This window comes from Synchiropus splendidus, chromosome 1 (genome assembly GCF_027744825.2).
Source record: "Synchiropus splendidus isolate RoL2022-P1 chromosome 1, RoL_Sspl_1.0, whole genome shotgun sequence".
Classification (NCBI taxonomy): Eukaryota; Metazoa; Chordata; class Actinopteri; order Syngnathiformes; family Callionymidae; genus Synchiropus; species Synchiropus splendidus.
Window position 1 is genome coordinate 60702347 of NC_071334.1, and position 12971 is coordinate 60715317.

Genomic DNA, 12971 nt, shown 5'->3' on the forward strand with positions numbered 1-12971 from the left:
AAGTAGTGACAGCAACTGGAATCACGGTTTGTGTCAACATGGCTCACTGATAAAATCTTGAAGCCGGCAGAGGAGCTGAGGGGACTTGCAATTTGGAGTTGCTCTGGAGTGCAGTTATCAGATGATGAAGGGGCAAATCGGAGTAAGACGCATGACTATGTTTGTGAGATGAGATGGCATTGTTTCCAGGTCAGGGGAGTTCTCAAGTCTCTGTTAAGGTGGTGAAGAAGGTGTGAGGTTTGGTACAAGTTTGCCACAGGAGAACAGAGTTCAGACTCATGCTCTGCATTGGGGCTAAATGCCTTGTGGACTGGAAGTATTTTAATGATCTTTTCACAAAAAAAGAATAACATAAAATGACAAAATCACGGCTGTGCAACCTAGTGTTGTAGTTGAGACCGAGCCCGAGGCTGAGTGGAGATGGAAACAATACAAAACATAGATGCATTAGCATGTGCGTAGGATTGGAATTAAATGTATTTCTTACAGTTGCTAAGCTTAGCTTGACTGCAGTAGAATCCTGATATTTATTTCTGAAAAAATAGCATTTAAGAAAAAGAGATCAAATGGTTGGTTTGTAATATAATAAACTGTCAAGAACAACAGGAGAGTACACACACACATGCGCACACACTGTGGAAATAATACTAGTATTTGACTATATTAGTTTTGCATTTGCCACTTCGAGCTTTTCACTTTTTCCGATCCTCTCTATGAAAGGAGTCTGGGCTGCCGCTAGGTGGTAACATCTGGCTGATTTCTTCTGATCAGATTTTCCAGTCACCTTTTAACAAGCCAATGACATTTCAAATGAAAAATGCATTGGCACTACAAAATAGTAGTGTTTGCTAAAGACAATATTTGTCAAGCATTTGCCGATTGTCAAGCATATGTCTGTTCTACTTCTCATTGTGGTTGGTTGCCATTGTCATTGCACAAAAATTTCAATCGACGTCCCAGTAGACAATTACTTGCCACAGAAGATACATTTGCTTATTATGAGTGAAAAATGGGCAACAATGGATAACCTTTTCCACCTAACTAACAGCGGCGTCTGTGTGTGGAGGGGTGCTCTTTTGATTATATGAATGTTTCGCGTGTGGTGGAAAGTGCCATGGTGTCCTCCACTTGAAGTTCCATTCATTCATTCATTCATTCCTCGAGCAGACACATTTGGTGCCAACACACAGGGTCATTAAATGACCACATGTACATTGCGTGTCGCCAATGGAGTGGTTCCAAATATCGTACTGGAAAATGATTTTCATTTTTGCTGGAGAAAAGTGTGTTCTGTGAAAGGAGAACAGAAAATCGAATCACAGCTTTTTGTTCTGAGTGCTCTTCGAAGTGATCTGTTGTATAGTATTGAAGTATTTGCTCTTGGTAAGTGGATGTGGAGGATCTTCCTTATAAATTAAATTATGTATGTTGATTCTTTGTATTGGTCTGGGTGCAATTGTGGTTCCGTCAGCACAGCCTTGAAAACTCTTCAAATGAAATAGCAACAAGAATGACTTATATACATCTTTCAGCCTTCAGCGTCCACGCACTGGCCCCACACAAACCTGATTCATAAAAAGAGGACGCTCATGCAAAAATAGTGAGGCTTATTGTGGACACAGAACAAGCTTTGGTTCCTCTGTAAGAGGATTCCTCTCTGGCTGCCCTCTCTAGCCATCCCACTGTGTGAAGCCTGGCGGTGCCCTCCACTTCAGCAGGATCTGTTTTGGCGGGGTGTGTAGTCGCTCTGCTGGAAGACCCAGCTGGCCAGCCTCAGAAACATAATGTCCTGGGTGAAAGGATAATTCTGTTGTTGGAGATAAAAATTCACCCACACTCCTGGCTGTATGTGTCATGTTCCACTTGGAGATTCTGCCTGTGGATGCTCAAAGCCGCGTTCAGATTGTGAAAGCTCTCTGGCATTTCTCTTATCTTATTTTGAGAGAAGATAAAATGTCTCAAATGACTGTTGAACTTGGACCAGCACACAATGATTAATGTGCTGAGGTGAACCAAGCAGCGGAAATATATTGGTACACACTTTTGAATGTTTAGTACTTGAATCTGCAGAGACTTGAAATGGGCCTTTTCTGTCTCTAGAAATCCAGTTTCAGATCAAATATCCATGCATTCATTTACAATGAATAGATAACGATATCTTATTTTTATTTTACTGTTCATTCACTAAAGGGAGGGAGTAAGTGAGTGATCGCTCACATAGAGACACACGTTACTTTTCTTTCTGCAAAAGAGGAAATATTTTCAAAATAAATCAAGAACTGTAACTGGAAAAAGCAAATCTTTTCTATTCAACTACTCATTCACTCGTTCATTTTCTTTGAATTAATTAATTACAGGAAGAAAAATACAACAATTAATTGACGCAAATAACTGAAATTCATTGGGTATAAACATTCTTTTGACAGATTCCTATCAATTTTGATCTCTCTCAGGGTTTTTGGTGCGCTACACTCCTTCACATGTGGTGGAAACCCTCATTCTGGAATCAAGTATTGAAGTGTGACGCATTGAAATGAATACATTTATTAGATGTGATTACTTTTTTTAAATGGAGGGCCACCTCTCATCATGAAACAAAAAAAGAAGTGTAATTATACCATGATGTTATATGCTTAAAACTGTGTATGTTGGAAATCTTGGTAACAGAAGTGTGGGCAAAACATAAACATGAAATTTTGGACTTATTTTGATGGTCTTCCAATTTCTGTTGTAGTTTTACTGGCCCTTACAAGGGCTGCAGGTATACAGATGACGGACCATCTTTCCCCCCTGGCCCACATCTGCTACTATAAACAGAGTGTCGGACTAGAGAGGGATTAGAAGAGTGAAGCGATGAAGCGTGGCCCTGAGAGAACAGGCGTGATTTTGAGAGACAGAGAGAGCTTATGATAAGCCATATGAAACGGTGGCAGTTGTGTGCGCACATATATCGCCATCATCATCTTCATCAACACAAAGCCATGAAGGCATAATTCCTCTCATGTTCGACTGCATTCCTCATTAGGATCACTGTGCAAGTGGGCGTTGGGCTGTCAGCTCCATGTTAATCTTGATCACGACGTTCTTTTATATGAATCATCTAAGGCTCTAGGTAGACGACTAAAGATGGCAAGCAACGCCTCCCAACAGAGACGGGCGCATCAGTGAACCAGCTTGCTTTGTGTCTTCCAACGCTCTGCATGCGCCTCAGAACGCTCCCCAGCTTTATTATTTCCCTGGCTTTTCTCTCCTCCTCTCAGCAGCCACCTGCGCCTCCTACAACTTCTCCTTCCTCAGTCCGCAGGGCCTCAACTTCTCCTCTTCTCCGAGCTCAGCTCCCTTTTGGTCAGGTACTCTCTCTCTCTCTCGCTCGCTCTCTCTCTCTGTCTCTTCATGTCTTTCCTTCCCTCTCATTTTCAGCCCACTATTATCGCTTCGCCTCTCTGCTTGTAATTTCATCATCAGCCTCTGCACTCGACCTCATTACCGTTCCACTAGCAGGACTGCTGCTACGCCTCTTCCCACGATGACGCTCCCTCATTATATCCAGAAAAGAAAACCAATTTCCCCACACCTAATGAAACAACTTGTCATCGCTTTTGCTCATTTGTCAGCGTGCAATAACATGGACTTTTTGCCTCAATAAATATTCATGATGTCCAGTGTGACCTTTTCCCTTTCGCCATCACGCTGCGCCGTCGCTGCCGTTGTTGCCATCGATATCCACAGATTGATCCTCTTGCTCTTCTTGCAGTGTTCACGCCACGTGTGGTGAGCACGGCGGTGGCTCGCTATAACTTTGCCGCCCGGGACATGAGGGAGCTGTCACTACGGGAAGGAGATGTTGTGAAAATTTACAGCAAAATCGGAGGAGATCAGGGGTGGTGGAAAGGAGAGGCCAACGGAAGAGTAAGTACAGCACCAAAAGTGCTTTTGAGTCGCACTTGATATGATTCTTTAAACTAGGGTGAAGTTCTTCTTGGCCCGAAAGCTGTCTGTGTGATGGGCTTTAATGTTGTGCGACTGTAAAAGGACTGTATTACAATGATATTTCAACTAATTTGTATTGCGTGACTGGCAAATGAGGCTTAATGTAAATCGATTCTAAAGAGGAAGGTTATTACCATCGCTAATGATGTTCAGCTGGAGAATGATTACCATACATACAGTCATGCTGAGATCAGAGTTAATATTGTCTCCTTGTCTTATGCCACGGCAATTTTTTTCAAATCGTGTCCTCACAAAGTGCCAGTATCGGATGGGAAGAAGTGGTATCAAAGCCATGCTTTAAAATGTTGGGTCAGGCTTTTAGCTAGGCTTTTGAAACAAAAGGTTTGCTCACATTCCGAATAGGGTTGTGTGTTCGTCCGCTTGCCGCTGGGATGTGTAGAAAGCAATGACTTAGTTTTGTGAACGATTGTTTAAAGTTTGGGGTGGACTAAATAAAGGAAACACCTTAAAGCTCTTTGAGCTTTAAGGTGTTTCCATTATTTTGTCCAACTTCTGTGTCTGCGGTTTCCTCCTGTCATCAGCGTCAAACATCCCATCAATAGCAGCGCGCTTCCATGCCGCGAGTGTCGTGACATCACCGCGAGATTATGGCGGTAAACAAATATGGCTACCGCGATGGCCAAAATACGGTTGCAAAAGGTTCGAGAATCTGCAAATTTGGATCACGTTGCCACTGGAGCGATACTCAGCGACTTGCAACACCTGTCCTCGTCGAAAACATAAAAAAATCTAAATGTTACCTTCTGCTGAGCATTTAAAAAAGTGTCAAAGATAGGCCTGTTCCTGTCAGATATTGTCTTTGTTGGTTTGCAGCGTGAAAAGTTTGGAGAGACTCGAATTTCGCATAATGGATGCGACTGTGTGACGCATCTCAGAGTGGGATAAAATGAGATTATTGACCAGTCATTGAGTCATGAAAACACCAAGTTATGACTCGCCTCTGCCTTGTGATTCTTCATCGCGCACACTCACAGTTCCGCCCGCCACTGAATTACACTTGCTATTGACTGTTTCAAAACAAGTTTGAAAAGATGCGTTGCACCTTTGAATGCTGCTATGATCATTCCCTTTCTGCCTTTTTAGTATTGATGCGTTGATGAGGTTACAGGAAACAGCGTCATAATATTCAGAGGCCATGACATCACACTGATGTATAATCTTTCACATAGGGTCCAATGAATGCTCACATTGTTTTTAAATCAACAGCGCTATCTGCTGAGCTCTGAAAATGTGGACACTGTTTCATAAAACCTCCTGAACTCATCACTAGTTTTTAAGGCTTGTGTGTGTTTTAGTACACTCAGACTCTTCGTAGGTCCTCACCTAACTGAAACTGTTCACACCAAGTGCTGCTTTGCTCATAAAAAGAAGGTCAATCTGCTGAAGGTGGCTCCAAAGTTTGTGGATAGTCTGTTGCAGAATTTTATTAAAAGCAAAGTGAAGTCTGGACACTGTCTCTGCACGGGAGCTTCTATTTTGCTGCTTCTTCTGGCCAAACATTTTCCCCTGGGAAAAACTAGTATACTTGAAGTTCACTTGATTAAGTATGCTGGAGTCAGTATAAGTATATAAGTGTACGTCAGACCATATACTACTAGTTTTATAGTTCTTCTGACTACATTGGAACATTCTTAGTTTACTAAAGTATACTTACCTGTGTTCATTGAGTATACACAAATTGTACTAGTAGTGTACTAGGTAAATACCTCTCATCCACATTTATTGAGGAGTACAGATTCTCACTCAGCTCCCATCTTTGCAGTACACAGATAGCCTTTGGTGTACCTCAAGATAACCTTCGGACTATACTTTCAAACTGAAAACGCACTTGAACAGTTGTTGTGCCGTGACCAGAGATGCTCTCGCTCGCTGCTATAACATAATGTGAGCATGTTCAGCTGAAAGCTCACCAAAGTGCCACAGTGTTCTATTCCTGTAAACTGTTTTCCGAGAAACCTACCAAGTCTTTTTAACTGCTTTTATATTAATGTGACAAGCCATTGAGCTTGCTTGCTCCATTCACTGCTGCATGACGGCCATAGCTATTCATCACTTTCCTCCATTTCTCAGCACAGATGAGCTCTGAATTCTACTTTATTTTACCTCGACGTCCGTTGCCCTTGGGAGCTGTTTGTTCCGCTCATCCTGATGATGAGCCCATTAGGCGTCGGTGTTTAGGCGCCTATAATTGGATTGTTTGACAGTTTGTTGAGCGGACAGCAGCTCCAAAATCAAAAGTGACGGCTGCTGCTTTGTTTTTCAGATCGGATGGTTTCCTTCCACGTATGTGGATGAAGAAGGAGTGCAGTAAAACTTATCAAAAACAAAAGGGCCACATCTACTGTCTGCTGTTTTCAGAGAAAACTCTCCAGGAAAATCCACACTCCAGGGAAAAACATTTTTTTGCTGTTGTTTTCCGGAATCTAATTAAATGGCGAGCCTTTTTTTTGTTTGTTTTTCTTACCCAAATTCTCTCTTCATCTTCTTTTGTTTTTGTTTTCTTGGTGTTCCCATCCATGAGTGTACAGAGAGGAGGATGAAACGCTGCAGAAAGTGACTGTGCAGAGCTTTACTTTGAACCCCCCCCCATATGGCTCCGGTCTGAGGGCGGAGAAGAAATTGTACAGTAGAGATAATTTATTAAACAGAGATTATTATCATGAGGTATAGCTGAGGAGACGATTTTAGTGAAGACAGGAATGCAAGTCAGGAGAAAGATGGAGAGAGAGAGAGACATGCTCACTTTTTATGTGGAGATTTTTTTGCCTTAGTTGTCATGGTGATGCCTTGTGGGCTGACACCGGTGGAGGAAATCGACTTTGTGGACTGGTTTTTACTTCTGCATGTGTCCGTGTACGACCCACACAAACACAACAAGACCAATGTACAGTTAAGGTGCCTTTGAAGAACCATCATTTTTACTGAACCTCAACATCAGCTTGTAAACAACGTAGCCACCCCTGAAATATTGTCAAGGACAGTGCTTCATCGACGCGCTGGGGGAGAGGCGCTTCATCACTTCCCTCAAGCTCTCAGCAGTTTCTCACGCATCGCTAATGGACACTGGATGAACCTTTAAGGACAATTTACAACCCCAAAACTACCGTGCACACTTTGCCAGTGCTTCCCCCTGCAGGTGCGCTCAGCAGAGCGCATCCCACTCAACACCCTCTTCTCTTCATGGTCTCTGTGCTCTCCTCCGTCTTACAGTATGCACATCATTGCTAACTGGAGCAACTGTCTTTTGCCAAATCGAGTCATGTGAACTGGTTTGTTTTGTACTTTGCCTTATTTTGATAAATCTTCAGGTGGTGGGTGAATTTCAATTCTAAAAGCTTCCTCCCTCAACAATGAACCATTTAACTAACAGGAAATCATCTTTAGGCTCAGTGTAGGTTGTTGCCACAAATGTTGTGCTCACTGTTTACATTCCTACAGTCTTAAATATGTTGCTTATCCATCAGTGAATTATGACTAATGAAATGAAATTTAGTGACATAAAAAAAAAAAAACCCTTCTGATTCATCTGTAATTTGGTCATATCTGGAGCTCTCGCATAAAAATCTATTCATCCATAAATGTCACGTCTGACGGGTTTACCAAGGTCTGTAGTCAAGAAGTGGAATGGTAACTGATGTATACATTGTCTCCATCTTCCGGCTTGTAAAACAAATTTCCCCATCTGTCAAAGATGTGTCATTCTAAGGAATATTAAATTAAATTTGAAGTGTCATCCTTGGATACAAGTGTCAACTTGGAGTCCTTACGGATCAAACTGTTTTTTTTTTCTTTTTTTTGTAACCAGTGTCCAAAGGTTTGTAGGAGACATACATTGTTCGTGTATTGGGGGGCGCTGGGTGTAGTTGCAGTTGCTATAGTGGTCAGAAACCCATTGCATGCGGTGCTTGATATTTCAACTCCTGTCAGTCCATCCTCAGTCATTTAAAACAACAACAACAAAACAACACCATGCGCTTCATCGTCTAGGTATTTTAATGGTTGAGTATTTCCAGATTACCATCTATCATGAAATAAATATTCCGCTTTGGATTGGAGTGGTAGGAGTGTGGCTTTATTGCTTCCATCGAGGAATTCCACTTCATGAGAACAAACAAGCCTAAATGAATGATGAAAAGTTCGTCACCTGACTGCTTTCACTCCAGTCTGACAAGAAAAAAAAACACCATGTCGCTGAAACAAACCAGAATTCATTAGCAGGCAGAAACATGAGTCAGTCTTGAAATGGATGTCCAATCGTCTTCCTGTCTTTTTTCCCCTTAGAAGTCGCCTTAGCAAGTTGGTGACCTCCACCTTCACGTGTCTCGATCATCCTTCCCAGTCACACCTGCATGTCTTCAGTTAGGGCATCCATAATCTCAGTGGGTGTCTTCCTCTTCTTCTTTTTATCTAACATGATCCTTGTCCTCTCCCTGCCTCTGTCCTATCTTACTTTGTCTCAAACACCTATGTGAGCTGTCACTCTGATCTGCTTGCGTCCTTCGAAATCACTCCCAATGAAAACCTGAGCATCGTCAACTGTGACACTCCAAACTCTGCTTCTTGCCTTTGAGTCTGACCGTCTGTCTCTACACCACACATGGTGGCTGGTCTCACTACAGTCCTGTAAAGTTTCTCTTTCGCTCTTGTTGCAATCTTCTCACACCCGTCTCCTGCCTTGATCTCTGTCTGTTAATCTGGATGCCTGAACTTCTCAAGCACCACAGGTCACCAGCTGCTCCTCCACTACTCATACATCACAGCAGGAAAGTCATAAATATACTAATCCTTTCATTCGAGTTGACCCTCTCTCACATTTCATTTGAATCAGTCTTTTACACTGCGTGGCAGTTGGTGCTCACGTCAGGCACTGGTGTAGAAGTGACCGCTATGTAACCGTTGCTCCTGATGGACCGGATCTCCATGTGTCCTCTCTGTTTGTCACCCACTGGACAGTATATCACAGACGGCTGTCGGACGCTGCTCCGGCTTGTGTGTCGGCTCACTGGTCGGCTCTCCGGAGGCGGGACATCTTCTCTGTGTAACAGGGAAAAGGACACTTGATATACTCATGGAGGTTTTTGGACTTCTCTGTTTTTACTCGGTTTAACTGTTGGATCTGTGTAGTTCATTGAAAAAAACATGAGTGATCTCAGCTGTCCTCTCTGAAGAAGACAGTTACAACAATAAAGTAAAGGTTTGTGCCTTTCAAGTGCCCTGTATTCCAGCAGCACGTGGTTGACTCCAGCTTTGACTTCAAGCAGCCTCATTTGATCTCCTCTACCTGAAAGTGCAGTTGCTTTTTTGTCCATGGTTGCTTTTGTTTAACACAGTTTTCATCATTTTCTGTCTTTTAGCCTCACATATTGATGAAGTTTGATGACTATCAGATGAGACATATGTTCTGTGCATCTCTATGTGAAATCCAAAAGACACCTGTTGCTCACTTCCACCAGCAAACACAGAAATCCCGACACATCACTGCAACTTCTGAGCTTCGAATTCCCCTGACTGGGATGTACAAGTCCTGAATATTGGCATTACCATCTCCAGTGGGAGACTGGCTGGTGGAGGGAATTATAATGAGTGTTATCAAAATGTTTCCGGTGAAAGTGAAAATTAGAAGCTGCGTGTCCTGTCTAGGTGTGTGTTGCTAAGATACAGCATTCTCTTTTGTTCGGCCGTCTCTACCTGCTGTCTCGCTACCATTCATGTCTCAGCGATGCAGGGTTACCTTAACCGGAACCAGGACGAGGGATAAAAGCTAGGATTGAGGGTCTTTGAGCTCTTTGTTTTCAGAATTTGTTCACAAAAGAGGGAACGGGAAGCCGCAGTGATGGACAGCTGCAATCATTAGCATGTGTTTCCTCTCAGAAATGTCAAAAGTTTCTCCTTAATTGCCGGGCAGGGATGGCCTCAGAGGGAGGCAGCGTTCAGAAACAGGAGACGAATCAAAGGGTCTCGGTCGCCAGCTATATCTGGAGCTGCAGACGTTCACTGTGGAAGCTTCAGCCTCTTTTCGTCCGTGCATTAAGAGCTCACTGGAAAGATTCCGGTGAATGTGAGTTGTCGGATGTGATGACGCACTATGGACATCGCCCCTAGGACCAACTGCATCAATTGATCAAAGATAATGATGAAGTGTTTTTTTCACTACAGCTTTACTTGTCTACAGAAGTATGAAAGTGGTCGACAAACTGTGGAGCGCACTCCATCTCATCCACAGTACCGTGGCCTGTATACTCTTATATTGATGTTGGGAAGGTGGACTTTTGTGTCCTGTACTGATGGCAAAGTCAGCATTCAGTGTAGCATGTTTTCAATGGAGTGAATAATGTTTTCAGAGTTCAGAAACTCTGACTCACCGTCACAGTGGACGTCAGCTGTGAGTTATAACCCCTTACATGGCTCTCCTCCATACTGATGGTGCTGTCAAGAAGTCACCGTGAATGAAACGCACGGGGCTTTAAACATCAATTCACATGTTGTTACGTGTCAAATGGAAGGAGCGCCATCCCATGGCTGACCTAAACTCAACCCCCATCTTACTGCCAATTAATGTGTCAACAAAAGGTTGCTTTTGACATCAGCATGGGGCACCAAAGTTCAATCCCTGACATCAGTAGTTTACACCGTAGGAGTGAGGATGTTTTGCATCCATCTCCTTGACATGGTTGCCAAGTGCCTGGGAGGCCAGTGAGGACAAACTTGGAGTGTGAACGGTGGAACCAGACACTTTATTTTTTCTTTCCCCGTCTCGTCATTCACCTTTATGAGCCGTACTTTCACCACACTGCTTTCTGTCAATCTCAGAAGTGAGACCACTTAAAAGTTTCTTAAAAGCTTCCATGTCAGCCATATCAAATTCGGTTGAAAATTCACCTCCTCCCCTTCTTTTCCTGGAGCGTTTATAGTTGCTTGGATTTAATTGACAAGTACAGAGCCAATTTGAAGGCATCATGCCGGACCCGAATCAAATGCCAGTCACTTCATTATGACAGGTTTTCCATGCTGCGTCGCTGCTTCTCACATTTTGCAGAGGCCTCCTAGAAAGCATCCCAAAGCATTTTTTAACCATATAACTTAGAATCCCTTTCATGCCCCGATCAGCCCAAAATAAAACCTTGCAGACGTGTTTGTTCCTCTCTGCTCTCTTGGTCTCATAGCTCTTAGCTGTGAGAAAAAGTTGTGAATTGGAGTTGTTTGGGGAAGTGAACTAGACCCATTTTCCAAGCTTATCCACCCCACTTTTTAGACACCAATGATTAAATCATTCGTCAGTTTCTGCTTGCATGAAGCGTGAATGAAAGAGCTCAGCAGAGGCCTCCTCCAGCCCTTCTGGGTGGGATGCAGAGGCTGTTATCAAAGGAGAGTCGGCCCTGGTGCCTCCTCCATATTGGACTTGTAATGCTTCACTCAGGGAGATGATCCTCACTAGATGTCCGGGTCTCCTCTCCTGGCTCCTCTCTTTGACTGGAAGTTCAGCTGGAAGACTGAGGTCCTCGCTGTGTCTCCAAGTCGCCTTTTACACCAACACGGTTCTGGAACCAGTGTCGTTCTGGATCCACAGAACTTTGGTGCTTTCTATTGTTCATACAGGTTGAAACTTGACAGGTTGGACTAAAGTGGGAGGGTGCTATGAAGTGTCACTCACAAGGACATGTACAGTACAACACACTGGCAAGATGACAAGTCACGGCGATATTCTGAAAGCATTTCTTGTGCGAGTGTGTGTATTGGCCTCTGCCTCTGATGCCTCTGATGATGGCACTGTTGGTGATCTTGAACTAACTTTTCAGGTCTGGTGCTCTACTGTCTCTATTAATACGCTCCTACAAGACACAATTTGAGTTATGTCACACTGCACTTTTTATTATTATGATTATTATTATTATTATTTTATTTTACTTTTTTTTTGGCCAGTGGAGGTGGGTGTAATGCAAGTGTCCTCAGTTCTGTTGTGACAAGCAGGAAACTAAACTTCTCAATTTTGTATGCTAACAAATGAGTGTGTCTTTGTCTTCTGACTTCTATTTGTCTTTTCACATTAGGGGAAGTGAAGCAGTGTGAAAGACGAGTGTCGAGTCTCTGCTGTCCTCCCACGCCGACACTGCTCACATATCAACGTCTGCTGTTCACATAAATAGAAAAAAAACGTGGGCCGGCAGCAACTGCTTCTGAATCACATCTCCCAATTTACCTCAGATTTGATTTGACAATTTCTTTTACTGAAATGGCAAGTAGGGGAGTCAACATGCGCTTCTGGGTTGCTCTGCTTTCATTTTCAAGTGTGCAGTTACCGTCCATGTCTGCAATTACAAGTGGGCTCATCAATGATGGATGAGAATGGTGGATCCTCAGCTACACACTCCAAAAAGCTTTTCATTTCTCTTGCTGATCACTAGTTATTGATCAGGGTCCTGTCATCATTAACACAATAGCTAGCTGTTGAGCGATGTTGAAGTTTTATTGTAGTTTAGAGCCACGAGATGAAGTACACTGAGTTTACTGCTGTTAATGTATTTCTGCAGGACAGAAATGTGTATTTTCAAAAATAATTATTGGGTAATTCATGAGTAATACTTTTCAATACTATTTTTCATATTAGTGCAAACCTTTTTTCTACTTCGATTAAAATATGTTGTGAGAAACACGATGATTTTTTTTTTCCTTGCCACAAAGTACTGTGTCGTATATATGAAGCAAGTTTGTAGTGGCATTAATTCCACAGGTACATGAAATCAAGACGCTTGACCGGTTCATGTGACCCGGAAAGAATGAGACGGGCCACTTGCTCTCAACAGAGCCACTACAAGCAACCCGCAGACTTCACAGAGAGACTTTTTCACTGCTGTTCAACATTGTCTTGAAAGATGAAGAAGTGTGTTATTACCGACGAGGAGCAAGAACAAACCCCGTGGCTCTCTGGTAAAGCCAGTTGAATTTGTGGTTTTACGCGGCAG

General features: G+C 43.0%; 1 protein-coding gene across 12 annotated transcripts in view; it reads left to right on the forward strand.

The window, feature by feature from the left end:
• Positions 1 to 10005, forward strand: part of vav2 (vav 2 guanine nucleotide exchange factor) — a 137716-nt gene extending 127711 nt beyond the window's left edge. For 5 of the 12 annotated variants that reach the window (XM_053853127.1, XM_053853128.1, XM_053853133.1 and 2 more), the window contains 3 exons: positions 3261 to 3350; positions 3755 to 3909; positions 6275 to 10004. In XM_053853127.1, coding sequence (XP_053709102.1) covers positions 3261 to 3350; positions 3755 to 3909; positions 6275 to 6322 — 293 coding nt within the window. In that variant the 3' untranslated portion in view covers positions 6323 to 10004. Of the gene's footprint in view, positions 1 to 3260; positions 3351 to 3754; positions 3910 to 6274 lie in introns of all 12 variants that reach the window. The other 7 variants (XM_053853129.1, XM_053853138.1, XM_053853131.1 and 4 more) reach the window with 6 other exon arrangements.
• Positions 10006 to 12971: the final 2966 nt, after the last annotated feature.